A 16415-nucleotide genomic window follows, 5' to 3' on the forward strand; every position below is an offset into this window, starting at 1 on the left:
GGCAAAAATCTTCAACAAAATACTTGCAAACAGGGAAGCGGATGTGACTCAACCAGTTGGCTACCTGTCTACCACATGGGAGGTCCCAGGTTTGGGTGCCGGTGCCTCCCAAAGAAGACGAGCAGACACCGCACCCGCCTTAACCAGCTAGATGTTGCACCCACCACAACGAACTAGACGCCACACCCACTGCAACAAACAGATGCCTAAACAAGCAAATGCCACAAGCCAGCAGACCCCAGAGCCAGTGGGGAGCAGATGTGGCTCAGGCCGTTGGGCATTTGCCTCCCATGTGGAAGGTCCCAGGTTCAGTTCCTGGTGCTTCCTGGAGAAGGCAAGCAAACAATGAGCAGACAAGGGAACTATCTGGGGGAGGAAGGGAATAAATTTCTAAAACATAAAGTAAATAAATAAATCTAAAAAAACAATCTTGCAAACAAAATCCAAAAGCACATTTTAAAAATTATACACTATGATCAAGTGAGCTTTATCCCAGGTATGCAAGGGCGGTTCAATACAAGAAAATCAATTAGTGTTATAAACCACATGGATAAATTAAAGAAGAAAAGTCACATGATCCTCTTGGCTGATGAAGAAAAGGCATTTGACAAAATACAGCACCCTTTCTTGATTAAAACACTCCAAAAGATAGGAATAGAAGGAAGCTTTCTTCCTTTTTTTTCATATATGGTAAAATGTATATATGAAAAACCTACGGATAGCATTGTACTCAATGGTGAAAGACTGAAAGCTTTCCCACTGAAATCAAGAACAAGACAAGGATGTCCACTATCACCACTATTATTCAATATTGTGCTAGAAGTTCTAGCCAGAGCAGTTAGGCTAGACAAAGAAATAAAAGGTATCCAAATAGGGAACGAAGAAGTACAACTTTACTGTTTGCTGATGACATGATCCTACATCTAGAAAATCCTGGAAAATCCACAACAAAGCTACTGAAAATAATAGAAGAGTTCATCAAAGTGGTGAGATACAGAATTAATACACAAAAATCAATAGTGTTTCTATATACTACTGATGTGCATTCTGAGGTGGAAATCAGAAAGAAAATTCCATTTAAAACAGTGACTAAAACAATCAAATATTTACGAGTAAACTTAACCAAGGACATAAAGGTCCTGTCTTCAGAAAACTACAAAACATTGCTAAAAGAAGCCAAAGAAGACTTAAATAAATGGAAGACCATTCTGTGTTCATGGATTGGAAGACTAAATATCATTAAGATGTCAATTTTACCCAAACTAATTTACAGATTCAGTGCAATCCCAATAAAAATCCCAGCAGCCTTTTTTGCAGAAATGGAAATGCCAATAATCAAATTTATTTGAAAGGGTAAGTGGCCATGAATAGCCAAAAATGTCTTTAAAAAATAAGAACAAAGTTGAAGGACTCTTACTTCCTGACTTTAAAGCTCACTACCTAGCTACAGTGGTAAAAACAGTGTGGTACTGACATAAGGACAGACAAATTGACCAATGGAACAGAATTGAAAACTCAGAAATTGACACTTTCATCTACAGTCTTGTGATTTTTGACAAGGCTGTTAAGCCCACCCAGCTGAGCCAGAACAGTCTATTCAACAAATGGTGCTGGGAGAACTGGATAGCCATATCCAAAAGAAAGAAGGATGACCCCTATCTCACACCTTATACAAAAATTAAATTAAAATGTATCAAGGACCTAAATTCCTAGAAGAAAATGTAGGAAAACATCTTCAAGGTCTTATGGTAGGAGGTAGTTTCTTAAACCTTACACCCAAAGCACGAGCAACAAAAGAAAAAAAATAGATAAGTGGGACCTCTTCAAAATTCAACACTTTTGCACCTCAAAGGACTTTGTCAAAAGGGTGAAAAGGCAGCCAACTCAATGGGAGAAAATATTTGGCAATCACCTCTGATAAGGGTTTAACATCCATGATATATAAGGAAATCATTGGGTGCGGGGGGGGGGGTATGGGGACCTCATAGTTTTTCAATGTAACATTAAAAAAAATAAAGACAAAAAAAAAATAAGGAGATCATACACCTCAACAATGGAAAGAGAAACTATCTGCTTAAAAAGTGGGCAAAAGATTTGGAAAATCAGCTGTCCAAAGAAGTACAAATGGCAAAGCAACACATGAAAAAATATTCATCATCACTAGCAATTAGGGAAATGCAAATTAAAACTACAAGATATCATTTCACACTTACTAGACTGGCCGCTCTTAAAAAGTCAGAAAACTCTAAATGTTGGAGAGGGTGTGGAGATATAGGAACACTTATTCATCATTGGTGGGAATGTAGAATGGTATAGCCACTGTGAAGTGGCAGTTCCTAAGGAAGTTGAATAGACTGCCATGGGACCCAGCAATAACTTTGCTAGGTATATACCCAGAAGTACTGAGAGCAGTTACACAAATAGACATCTGCACACCCATGTTCACAGCAGCATTATTCACGATTGCCAAAAATTGGAAACAACCTAGGTGTCCATCAACTGATGAATAGATAAAAATTGTGGAGTATACACATGATAGAATATTATGCATCGTAGAAGAAATTAAATTTTGAAACATGACAACGCGGATGAACCTGGAGGACGTTTATGTTGAATGAAGCAAGCTAGACACAAAAGGCCAAATACTGTATGGTTGCCTTATTGTGAACTAAATATATTCTGTGAAATATAACTATACTGCAAAATACGAATATGGGTAAAATTGCATATATATAAGACTTTTTCTTTGAAGCTGAACAAATGTAGGTTAATACTACAAAATGTTAATATCAGATGAAAAAAAAAAAACCAAAAAACATTATGTTAAGTGAAGGAGACCAGACACAGAGGACTACATATTGTATGATTCCATTTATATAAAATGTAAATATAAATCAATTTATAAAGATCAAATTAGACTAGTGTTATGTAGGGCTGAGGACGGAATGCTAAGGGGTGTGGAGTCTTGAAATTGTTCTAAAATTTTTGAGATGATGAATGTACATCATTGTGATTGTACTAAAAGCCATTGATTATACATTTTGGATACATCATACAATATATGAGTATATCTTAATATAAATATGCTTAATTATTATGCAAGAATAGCCAGAAATAACAGCTATATACAGCAGGGGAAACAGCAATTGAGAGATGGGGAATTTTCTTGTTTTTTTTTATTATTATTATTGAAATAATGAAAATGCTTTAAAAATGATTGAAGTGATGAATGCCAAGTATGTGATTATACCAAATACCATTGGTTGTACACTTTGGATAAATTGTATGCTTTATTAATATGTATCAATAAAATTGATTTGTTTAAAAAAATAATTTACCTTCTAAATATTTCTCACATCAGTTCATTCTCTCTACTACTGCCTCCACTCTATACTGAGCTGTCATCATTTTCTACTACAGTAACCTCTTACTAGTATATATTCTTTCCTCACTCTAATCTGTTCTCCATGTTATGCTTCATAGAGTGATTTGTTTTCAAAATGCAAATCCTAATATGTAATCTCTTTGTTTAAAAGACTTAGTGGCTTCCCATAGCTCATAGGTTAAAGCAACAAATCATTAACATAAGCTATAAAGGTCCACACACTGTCACATGGTCAAGCAGTCTCTAAACAGTAAGGCAGTGGTAGCTACTAGGTGGTGTTATCTCACCTCCATAGATTTGACTGATAAGGACACTAGAGATCCAGATAGATTGAGACAGATTATTACTTATATAGACAGAAAAGCAAGATCAGTTTTTTTGGTGTCAGCTGCTTGCATCCCTAATCCCACAGGATGACACTGCAATGGAGGGGCCACATGACAGATGACAAAAATGGTAGGTCACTTTGTTTGAGGAGTCAACTCAAGACTGCAGCTAAGTGGTTTTATAGCCTTGCAGCTCTACCTAAGAGGTATGAGGTACAAAGTCCCATGTCTTACTAGAATCAGGAAGGCAGATGAGAAGCTGCTTCGTGGCAACCTCCTGCAAGATTGGGAGGCAGATGAAAAATGGCCTTTGACAGCTCCTCACAAGACTGCCTTTCTTGCCATGTTTTAGGCAGGATCGCAGAATTCCACCAACAGTAGGGCCTTGCCTTTGTGGCCTTTGTGGAGACATGTTTTTCCATGGTGCCAAGGCAGAGATAGTCCATCACACACACAAACTGATCTTTCTATCACGTAGTCTCATCTTTTGCACTCTTACTTGCTTCGTATTAACCACACAGCCCTTTCAATTCTTCCAGTGTTCCATGCTTTCCCTTGTCACGGAGTTTTGCATATGCTGTCCCCTCTTGTCTGAAGCATTATTTCTTCCATCTTTTTGCTTTATTAACTCCCACTCTTTCTTCAGTCCTCAGCCCAATTGTCACTTACTTGGGGAAGTGTTCCAGGACATTCCTGACTAGGTTAGATTCTGTTATCATTTGGCATCATGTATCTCTCCTTCATAGAACTTAGAGCAATTGCAGTTTTATCATTACTTGTAGAATCTTTAATTAATTAGTCTATCACAATTAAATTATTTCTTGTATTTCATTTTATATTTTTATTTCTTTGAGGTAAATGGAACAAGTATTATTTTCAATCCCCATCTTTTATAGGTAAGAGTCCATATTAGAACCCATGTTTTGTTTTGTTTTTCAGTATTCTTTTTATTTTGGTAAAATATATACAGCATAAAATTTACATTTTTACCATTTAGAATTGTACCATTCTGTGGCATTAAGTACATTCACAGTGTTGTGCAATCATCATTCTTATCTCTTTCTAGAACTTTTTCATCAACTACAAACAGAAAATCTGTACTCATAAGCAATAACTCCCCATTCACCCCTGTGCAGCAAATTGCCACACGTGTGTATATCGTGGAAACATAGGCTCAGCCACAATAGAAACTTTCAGCAAATAACCACTTTATTACTTACACAGCACAAAGGGTCAAAAAGAACAGGAGAAGAGATGTCATGGCTGGTCATTGCTGGTCTTCTAGAGAGGCCAATTGCTCAGGTTAGGGTTGGTGGGTGGCAACTCTGCATTATCACTTGGCATCAAAGAGGAGAGACAAATCTGTGCTGTTTGAGTGTTGAATATTTATCTACAGCAGGGAGAGGGGGCCTCATCACTGAAAGTTCCTGCCCTGATAAGTATCTCTGGCTGCTTGTTCCTGGTTTCAGGGTTCAAGGTATGGTTGAGCCTTTTCATTAGACCTAACATCTACCCCAGGCTTTGGAATGGAAACAACTGAAACATATGTTCACAAGAGGAAAGGAAGTGGGGGGTAAGTGAAGGCTGGGAGATGGTCACTAACCATGTCTGTGATTTCCCCAGAAGTCTACCCCTCAGCCTCTCAGCCAGGCCTAGCTTACTCCTCTGCATTAACTTGCACAACATAAGCCCACCTTCTACCTCATACCTAAAGGTGGAGATAGGTTGGGCTACGGATCTGTGGCTCTCAGCAACATTGACAGTAAAGATTTGGGAACACCAGTGGCTACAGCACATTTGAAGGTCTTCACCTATGCATACTATTACTCTGAGCAGGATGATCATATCTGTTTCTGGAGTAATAATTGTATCTATGCCCGTCTATTCCCCAGGAGATAGCTGAAGAGGTTGCACATATAATTTGTACACTTTGCAGCCAACAGAGCTTGCTGTTGGATTTGAGTCACCTCCTGTTTCACTTCTGCTAAAGTATTACCCTATATATAGCAGGAGGTGTCAGGAATAGCACATATGCGTCCTTGTTGGGCTAGGAGGAAGTCTAAGACAATGCAGTTATCAAAAACTACTTTGACTAGAAATCTAATGATTTTGCTAAGCCTGAAGAGCTCATGCTGTGAACTCAGTAATGTCAGCCAAGGTAACTGACAGATTGTGTATCATGTGTTCATTGGTGCTTACTCCCGGCCAGGACAATTATGATCTGCCAAAAGAGAAGAATCCAGAATCATGGATGCCCCAGGAAAATCATTCTTTGCTTGAGATAGTGAATTGGAAAGGTGACTGAGCCATTTGCCAGTTCCTCTACATTGGGCGTTTTTACTTCCAAACGTATTTTCTAGGGGTAAGAAGAAGAGTGCACAGATAATGGCTGTGCTTTTATCTATGTCACAAGGCATAAATGAAGAACTTCCTGGTGTTATTTCAAATGTAAGGCAGGGAAAATCAGCTCCTTGAGTGTCAATCCAAACTCAGCAGATAGGGGAGAGGGAGCGAGGGATCAGATGGTAGATCCAGCAGTCAGTCAGGTTCTCTGCTGCTGCAATAGACAGTCTGGGTCAGCTAGACAAGGTGTTTTCCTTTCAGGTTGCTGCTGAGTCAAATCTATAGAGTATAGGAGAGGGGAGCAATAACTAGTCTTGACAGGGTGGTCATGTAACCACTTCCCATGGGATACACTTTTCCCAGCCTATTTGCAGAAACTTTTCCCTCTAAGGCCATCCTGTCCATCTGCCCCTTGCCCTGGGCTATAACCTCACACTTTTCCCACTGATCTGAGTGCCTTACCCATATCTTCCAGCCACTCTCATCCCTTCCTGACAGATGGGAATTGTCAGGACTCCTCAAAGGTGTCCCGTGACTGTTCCCAAGTACTGGTGGCCCACTAGGGGTTACCCACTAACCTCTAGTATGCATGTGTCAGGCCCTGTGGGTCCCACCCACTGGATTGTCATCTCGTGTATTAAGCACTTCCAGACCCACTTCTGTCACCCCACCTATCCACTTGGCAGCCCTAACCTCCCACCATCCTGGGAATTGTGTGGAGGGTGTAATGGGGAAAAATGGGATGACTGCCTGACAGTGGCTGACAAGGAGAGTCCTAAGTGTTGCATCTTTGGTCCCCTTTTGGGGTCAGTCCTCATCTTGATGTGTATAAGGGCAGACACACAGCAAAGCCTGAGTTCCCACCCTGTGCTAGGAAGTGGGATAAGGCCATTTTTCCCTTCTTGGGAACTTGTGAGTTCAGCTTTAGAGGGCCTGGGGAAGGTGGACAGTCCATCCAGGAAGAGAATTGCCAAGGTGTAAATGTCAAAACTCCTTTTTCAAGAGGTGTTTAAAGTTCTCCACAAATAGCAAAACTAATATCAGACAAAATCTATTTTAAATGCAAAATTGTTATAAGGTATGAAGAAGGTCATTATATATTAATAAAAGGGACAATTCAACAAGAAGAAATAACTATTCTAAATATTTATGCACCTAACCTCACTGCCCAAAGATACATGAGGCACACACTGGCAAAGCTGAAGGAAGAAATAGATGTCTCTACAATAGTAGTTGGAGGGAAGTGGATGTGGCTCAATTGATAAGGCCTCCACCTACTATATGGGAGGACCCAGGTTCGATCCCTGGGACCTCCTGGTGAAAAAGAAAAAGAGAAAGCATGCCTGTGTGGTGAGCCAATGCCCTCACCGTGAGCCACTGCCAATGCAAGGGAGTCACACAGAAAGATGATGATGCAACAAAAGAGAGATGAAGGGGAGAGTCGAAGTGCACAGCAGAGACCAGGAACTGAGGTGGCACAATTGACAGGGAACCTCTCTCCACATCAGAGGTCCCCAAGATTGAATCCCTCTGAATCCTAGAGGAGAAAGATGAGAAGACAAAAAAAGAGAAATAGATACCGAAGATCAACAGCAAATGGACACAGCAAAAACAGCAGAGCGGCGGTGGAGGTGGAGGGGAAAAATCAATCAATCAATCAATCTTAAAAAAATGTTTATAGTTGGAAACTTCAATACACCATTCTCAGTATTGGATATAACATCTGGACAGAGGATAAAGAAACTGAGAACTTGAATAGTATGATAAATGGACTTGACCTTCAACAGACATCTATAGAACATTGCACCCCAAAAAAGCAGTATATACATTCTTCTCAAGTGCTCATGGATCCTTCTCCAAGAAAGACCATATGTTGGGTCACAAGACAAGTCTCAATAAATTTAAAAAGATTGAAATTATACAAAACACTTTCTCTGATCATAACAATGAAACTGGAAATCAATAATGGACATAAAAGGGAAAATTCATAAATGTATGGAGATTAAAGTTCTCCACTGGCTGCCTAGGACTGATGGGTGACATGGAAAGTCCCTCTTATTCCATGAGTCTGGGCCCATTGTTGAGTGGATTGTGATTGGTCAGAGGTGATGATATCTGGGTACCAAAAGGAGTTGTCAAAGCTGTTTTTCTAAATTATGTATGTACTGCATCCACATGATGAACTGTAAAAGCAAGGCCATAGCCTGAGTAGGTATCTACCAAGGCATAGGAAATAACCTCAGGATGGTGGAAGAGGACCAATATAGTCTACTTGCCATAAGCATCTTGGTGTGGCCCCTCTAGGAATAGCTCCTAAATGCCCTTTTAGAGCTCTGACTTATATTTAATATTTCTCACATTGGTAAATGGCAGACTGGACCTCTTTCAATGAGAGAGGCACTCCATGTTCCCAGTCCCATAATTTTATGGTGCCAGAATTTTCATGTCCAGTTCAGTAGCAGATCCACTCAGTAGTGGAAGCAAACATGGGAAATTCAGCTATTTTGCAGATACCACTGAGAGTAAGTTCATTCATTGTGCCCATCCTCCAGGACCTGCTCACCCTCTGCCTCTCTCCCAGGAGGGTCTCCAGCTTCAGTGGGTACAAAAAAGCAGTTCAGTACATACTTTATCTGCTACGTCATTCCAATGATGTTCCTTGGGATATAAGTCCTTTGCATGCACATTAACATAGATGGTGCCTTTCCATGCTGCTAATTGTTTCCAAAGGTCCTTTCCCGCACTGAGAAACCTTTGATTCTCTGATCACGTTCCCTCCATGAACCAGACTGCTAGGATGTTGACAACGAACAACCCTTGGGTCAGTAATTAGGAACACAGGTGCTTGGGTCCAAGTGTTCCAGGGCTAAGAGGACTGCTCACAGTTCAGCTTATTGGGTACTTTTTTCCAGTACCAGGGGTGGTATATAGTCTGCCCAAGACAAGGAAAACAGTGGCTGCTGCCCAATAGATACGATATGGCTTCAGCTTGGCAGATCCATTAATGATCCAGAACCGAGCATCTGGTGGGGCACAGCTGAGTCACCACAGAGTGGCTTTATCTGAGTATTGTTTATATTCTGCCAAAGTTGTTTGTGTTCAGTTGGGAGTACTATGGTTTTAGCTGTCAGCCTCCAGCTGCTAGGGATGTTTTGTTACTTTATCAGTATACAATATATTGATGTGCAGTGCCATCAAGGCAACCGACCATTTCACTCATCTGGTGATCAGCCTTATCCCCACAATGTGCTACATATGTAATCATTGTCTAGGTGTCCAGGACTTGAAAAAGTACTGCGGAATAGACCTGAAAATGTAAAGAACAAAGAAAGGTTATAAAAAAGTTTTCAAAGTTCTCCACTATTTCCAAATTACCAGTTAGTTCAGTTAAGATCTATGCTTCTGCAAAGTTAAGCTGATTTCTGTTCTTACAGTCTATCTTTGCTGCCTTTGCATACTGTGCCATCTACCTGGAATATTTTCTCCTGGCCCTCTTTTCATGTCCACATCCTGTTTATCCCTCAAGGACCGGCTCAAATGTCTCTCTGCCCTCCTTCATGTTACTAGTGAAAGCTAAGATAAAGAAAAATCCTACTCAAAATATAATAAATACAGAATAAGTTATATATTTGGATATATTAATTTTAGCTTATGGGAGATAAGCTGGTAGAAATCTTTTTATGAATTCATTTAACAAATTTCTTATAGCCCCAAAGCACTTATTTCTAACATCTATTAAATATATATGGTGTCTTATCTACTAGCTGCTGTCAGTAGTACCATCAAAATGCCATGAGGTTTGCTTCTTTCCAGATTCTTCAGACTTAATTAAGTATAAGGCAGTGGAAAAAATTTAAAACCCCACCCTCATTCTCACCTCATTCAGGACAGGATTTACTGATAATCTGCCCTGTCTGGCTCTACTTATATTAGCGAGCCTGAGAGAAGCCCATAGGTGGCTATATATATGCTTATTCTGAAAAGCTGGGATGGAGCTAGTGGGGCAGGGCCTAAGTGTTATCAGAAATATCTTTTTTAAATTATACATTAAATGGGTTAACATTTGAGAAAGCATGGAAATCATAATCTCCTGGTATAATCTGAAAGGAAAAAGGCTGGATAAAAATAAATTATATTAAATTCAAAGTAATAGACATAATAACAAATAAATTTACTTTTCTTATATTGATTTAGGAATGGCTACCTGCAAAAAACCTGGGAACCGAGAATGCAATCATCACTGTAAAAATAAACATACATGTGGACATGACTGCTGTGAGTTCCATAAAACAAGTTTATTTCAGGCTTCTAAAAGGAAAAGTCTTTGATAAATAGTAATAGAATCCTAATTATTTATGTACAATATTTATAGTATACAGCCCTCAAATAATTTTCTTTCTTTTTTGGTCAACATGAAAAAAATTGTATTAATCTGAAGAAATTTGACTTTATATGAACAATACCTAAGTTTAACCTAGAGAATCTAAAATTTTTTTCATAGGTAAAACTGGAGTTGCACAGAAGTCAGAAATTAAAGAACCAACAATTTCTTCATATTTATCTGATTTAAGAAATAGGAATGCTCTTTCATCTCTTCCTCCAGTTAAACGTCTCAAGGTTAATTTTAATAGCATCATTTGTCCCTTGGTTCTGTATTTAAATGTATATGAATATTCCTTTGCTCTGTGTATCAGTTAGGTAAGTATCCATAGTATACTTTGGAATTATTTGTGGGCTTGATTAGGAATATGACCATGATTCATAATATTGTCTCTAAAGGAAAAGACATGAATAGTTCTTAATAACCAACCTGTAAATTTGAAACAATTATCCATCCCTTTCCTTCATTAGCCTTATTTCTCTTCTTAAACTAGAGTAGAAGGAAAAGGAGAAGGACATGTACCTTGGCTTGGTTTAGCAATCAGAACTTGACACTTTTACTTTTCCCTGGCTCCATTAGTTCTTGTCTGGAAACTCTGGAGTTGATTTTGATTCATGCACCTAAATAAATAATAAACAAGAACCTCCCTTCCCAAGGATAAGGAATATGAGCTCCTATTGGTTGGTAGAATAGTTGTTAGCAGATTTATCTTAAGTCTAAGTCATCATATCCAGGGCAAAATAGTTGCTTAGGCCACAGAACAAAACCAAGAAAATGGATATCTTCATTTGCTGGAGCTGCTACGACAAATAGCACACAATGGGTTGGCTTCAACAATAGGAATTTATTGTCTCACAGTTATGGAGGCTAGAAGTTCAACATCAAGGTATTGCTAGGTTGTTTTTCATTCTGGAGCTATAGTGTTCTGGAGCTGGCAATCTTTGGTATCCCTGGCTTACAGATGCTTCTCTTCCACTGTCACACGGTGATCTCTCTCCTCTGGAATCTGCTTCTACTTCTGTGTCCAATTTCCTTTTTTTTTTTTAAGATTTATTTTCTTTATTTCGCTCCCCTTCCTGCCCCCCACTGTCGGCTCTCTTGTGTCCATTTGCTGTGTTCTGTGTCTGCTGGCATTCTCGGTGGCACCGGGAATCTGTGTCTGTTTTTGTTGTGTCATCTTGCGTCAGCTCTCCATGTGTGCTGCGCCACTCCTAGGTGGGGCTGTGCTTTTTTCACGCTGGGTGGCTCTCCTTGCAGGGCGCACTCCTTGTGCGTGGGGCTCCCCTATGTGAGGGACACCCCTGAGTGGCATGGCACTCCTTGCACGCGGCAGCACTACACATGGGCCAGCTCACCACACAGGCCAGGAGGCCCTGGGTTTGAACCCTGGACCTTCTATATGGTAGGCCGATGCTCCATCAGTTGAGCCACATCCGCTTCCCTAATTTCCTTTGTTTATAAGGACTTCAGCCATATTGGATTAAGGCTCACCCTCATTCAGTTTAGCCATATCTTATCTGATAACATCTTCACAGGTTCTATTTGCAAATGAGTTCATACCCATAGGACTAGGGGATAAGACTTAAACATGTCTTTTGTGGGGGATATGACTTAATCTCCAATAATGGTTAAGTGCCCATTTCTTTTTTAGGGTTTTTATGAGAATGAAGATTCTAAGTCATGAGGTTAAAACAAAAGGAATGTTGGAAAACAAGGAGAGACATGAAGTTTAAATGGTCACCACATTCCCTGAGATGATACCTTTTTTTTTAGTAGCCTAAGTTTTTCCTCTCTCCTTCCTTCCACTCTCCTTCCTTTCTCCCTCCCTCCCTTCCTTCCTTCTTTCCATATTCATTGAGTACCACTAATATGCCAAGTATTATAATAGGTGCTAGATACTGTGATGAACAAGACAGTTTTAGTCCCTGTCTTTATAAAGTTTATGTTTCAGTGAAGGATACAAATAAACCTTTTCAGTATAGTGTGAGAAGTGATTCTGTGACAACAGAAGTATAAGATATTTGAACTTAGAAAAACATGTACTCAATCAAGATTTGATGGGCCAGGAAGGGATTCCTAATGGATGTGATTGAGAACTAAAGGATGTATAAGCATAAGCCAAGTATGGAGGAGCAGTCAACATGATGGTGGTGGGGGAAGGAAGGAAAAGTATTCCAGACATAGAGAATATGCAGAGGTCCAGAGTTGGGGGGGAGGGGGATTTAGGAGAAATGAAGAAATACGGTTTGTTTAGAGTTTAGTTATAAGTAGAGGAGGGGAGAGAGATGAGGCTGAAGAGGTAAGTAGGAGCTAAATCGTACAGACCTTTTATGCTATTTTAAGGATTTGGGCTTTATCCTGAAAGGATTGGAAAGCTGCTGAAGGGCTTAAATGGTGACATGATCAGAATTATATTTCATAAAATTCATTCTGGCTGCAATATAGAGAATGGATTAGAAGATGATAAAATAGGAACATAGGCACTCATTAGGTAGCTTTTACAATAATCCAAACAAGATGATGTCCTAGTCTAGGGTTGTGGAAGGAGCAACAGAGAAAAGTGGCTGGGTTTTAAATAGTTTTCAGAGGTAGGATCAACTGTCTTGATGCTTAATTGGATATGAGGGATGAAATAGAAGGAGTAGTCAAAACTCTCTAGCTTGAGCAACTGGGAGAAAAATGGGGCCTCACTATGGTAGGAACTCTAAAGGTAAACCAAGTTTGGGGGTGTAGAGACATGGTAAATTGAATTTAGGAAGTACTGAATTTAGAGGCCTCCAAGATGTTTAGGTGAAATGTCCTACAGACAATTAGATGTACATATTTGAAAACCAGGAGAGAGAAGTGAGCTAGAAATACAAACTTTAGAGTAATTCATATGTATGTGGTAATTGAAGCCATTCAAGTAAATGAGATCTTTGATTGAGAATGTATAGTGTGAGAAGAGAAGGCCTAATAAAAAACCGTGAAGAATACCTGCATTTAAGAAAAAGGGCCTGAGAAGGAGATAAGTTAAGAATCAGTCTGTTTCTCTTAATTCATTGATTTTTGGACTTTATGTACAAGCAGGAATTTTCCTGTTTGGCACATGTTACGATGCATTGATATGAAATTGATTATTGAACTTTTTTTCACTAATAGCTGCAGATGAATAAATCTCAAAGTGTGGACCTTAAAGAGTTTGGTTTTATTCCAAAATCTCCCCTTCTTGGTCTATCAAGGTACAAATATGTTAATATCTAAGATAAAAAAATTTTTTTTTCATCATAAACTCTCTGTTCCTCTAGAAAATCTGCTTTGTAAAGAGTAGTCACTGGCTACTCTCAAACCACAGTAATCATTTAGTTCCTTGAAGCAGTGATACCATAAGGGTTTCATTATCTTTTATACTCTAAATTTATTTAGAACTCTATAGTTAATAGAATGCTTCAGCATTCATTATATCATTTATTTCCTGGAAACATACCTGTGTACCATCCCCTCAGGCAATTTTTGCCTTCTAAATTTACCAGGGGAAAAATATTTACTTCAAAAAAGAAAATTATGTTGGTATATGAAGTCTAACCTTTTTAATTTTGGGGTCCCCTTCATATTAATAATAGCTCAAATTTATTAAAACTTTATGTATAATCTCTTTTCACCTTAACAACCTGACTTGTAAAATGAGGTATATTTTATTCTGTTTCATATATGAAAACAAGGCTCATACTCTTAGTTAATAAGCAAAAGGCCCTGGATAAGAACTCAGTAGTCTTTCTCTGTATCATGTTGCCTAGATGCCAATAGAATGTGTAATTCCTCTTCCAGATAAGGGCCATTATGTGCAGAGATGACATTCAATATATTTAGTAATACAGAACAGGCACTAACCAGTCAGTACAGATGCCAAAACTGCTTCTAGGGGTCCCAGCTTTAGTTACCTTACTGAAAATAGCATTAATAGTAAGTCTTTTGGGCTAGACAGAGCTTTACTGGGAGCATGTAAAGGTGACTAAATATGGGTCACTTCCATTAAACAGCTATTTTCTACTCATTGCTACTGAGTTTAGTCAGAGGTGTTGAGTGGATAGACCATTTTTTTCACTTTTGTGAATAAGTAATTTTCAAAGTCAGATTAATTTTAACGTATTTCTATGGTTTATTATTTTATAAAGGTCAGAATATTCAAACATACCTGGATTGCCTATTATGGAGCAATGGAACCAGCATGAAACCTGTGAAAGAATTCATAAAGAACCCTCTGAATATCAAGACAAAGGTAAATTACCATTGATAAGTGATTTGAGAAACAATCTGATTATCATTACTTCAGATTGACAAGTGATATTATTGAAAAGCCAACATCTGAAATTATGATTATTCACTTGGCAATTTTTTTTCTTGGGTTATTGAATCAATTTCAAATTCTTAGGTCTGTTATTTCAGATGTTCCTGCTATGTCATAGAATTTTTTAAAAAAATCTTCCCCATGTAGCATTGAACTATTTTAATTTGAAGATAATATGAGTGAAAACTGAGAAAATAAAGGATCTGTGGGTATCCAAATTACTAACATGCTGGGCTATTAGTTTCATATAGCTTTAGAATTATTTAAAATACTTCTTGTGTTGATAAAATTAGTCAAATTATACAAAACAGTTGTGTGACATTGGAAAATTTTCTAACCTCTTTATGCCTTAATCTTTAAAACAAAGGGATTGAATCGGGTGACCTTTAATATCTCTCCCACTTTTTAAACCTTTATGATTCTTACAATTTCTGTGATGATATAAGAATATAACCTAGGTTGGAGGGAATAGTCTGTAATCTAGATTTGTTTTTTGTCTGTGTCTGTCTTTAATTTAATAATATACTACATATAAATTCTTCAATACTATGTCTGGATCCTGCCATTAATAGTATCATTTTCCTGAATCATGCTATTAGTAGCCATGTTAATCCAGTATGTTCAAGTGTGTGAGAAATAATCCTGATCATTGAGTTGTTTGTTCAAGTGACTATATGTAGAAATGGGTTTTTCTGAAAATAATTTCATGTACATGGCAATGGCTACTAGTGCCACTCTTTTCTTTATGCTGTCACTTTTTGCTTCCTCTAGCTATAATTCAAGATCTTAGGGTAGCCAGAGCTAGAGTACCCACCACCTGTTATGATATTATGGCAGTCATTAGGCCCAATATAAAATCAAGAAAAGTCCCCATCTCACCTAGAATTTCAGTGCATATACCCAACTTCTTCAAAGTCTGCATATCATTACATTACAACATGGATAGAAGGTGTATGATTATTAACCATCTTATTTTTATCTCCCTTCAACCTTATAATGCTGCTGTATTTCCTGCCTTTCTTCACACCAAAGTTATCCTTCTCTCTGCTTACCTTAATGATATCTTTACATAGTTTTCCTACTTTTATTTCTTTTCTACCCATTATTCTAAATCCAGTTTGTATTATTATATAAAAGTTTCATCTGGATACTTTGACCCCCAATAATAATTGCATCATCCTCTGTTTTAATGAGTGGGTCACTTTTTAATTTTTTTTTTTAAAGGAGCTGTTTAATGTGGTAGTTAAGCTCACAGGATCTAGAAAGATTCTGTCTCAGGTCAACTTCTGGTTCTGCCATTTAGTAGGTATTTAACCTTTCACAGTATACTTGACTACTTGGTCTCAAATTTCTCATCTGGGTATACTGTAGGGTTGTTTTGAGGATTAAATGAGAAAATATATGTAATGCTCTTAGCATAGCATCTGATGATATTATTAGTAATAATTAGTAATAATCGAGTATATTCATTATATTTTTCACACAGTTTTTGGTGGCAAAACATACTTTAAATATATTCAAGTACTACTTTTGAGAACATTCTAAGGAAAACATTGCAATTTCAATTATATTCTGGTTTCAAGAAAGGAAGAAGAAAAATTGTCAGAAATTATGTGAGAAAGCATGTTGAATCATAAAATTTAAATTGCAAAG

The 16415-nt window shown here is 38.0% G+C and overlaps 1 protein-coding gene across 3 annotated transcripts in view; it reads left to right on the plus strand.

Annotated features, from left to right (window-relative positions):
• The window catches only part of HFM1 (helicase for meiosis 1), a 164493-nt gene that overhangs the window by 125150 nt on the left and 22928 nt on the right, over positions 1-16415 (plus strand). For all 3 annotated transcript variants that reach the window (XM_058303180.1, XM_058303181.1, XM_058303182.1), the window contains exons 30-33: positions 10249-10329; positions 10556-10671; positions 13577-13656; positions 14590-14693. In XM_058303180.1, coding sequence (XP_058159163.1) covers positions 10249-10329; positions 10556-10671; positions 13577-13656; positions 14590-14693 — 381 coding nt within the window. The remainder of the gene's footprint in view (positions 1-10248; positions 10330-10555; positions 10672-13576; positions 13657-14589; positions 14694-16415) is intronic.

Source organism: Dasypus novemcinctus, chromosome 9, assembly GCF_030445035.2.
Source record: "Dasypus novemcinctus isolate mDasNov1 chromosome 9, mDasNov1.1.hap2, whole genome shotgun sequence".
In the NCBI taxonomy this organism is placed as follows: domain Eukaryota; kingdom Metazoa; phylum Chordata; class Mammalia; order Cingulata; family Dasypodidae; genus Dasypus; species Dasypus novemcinctus.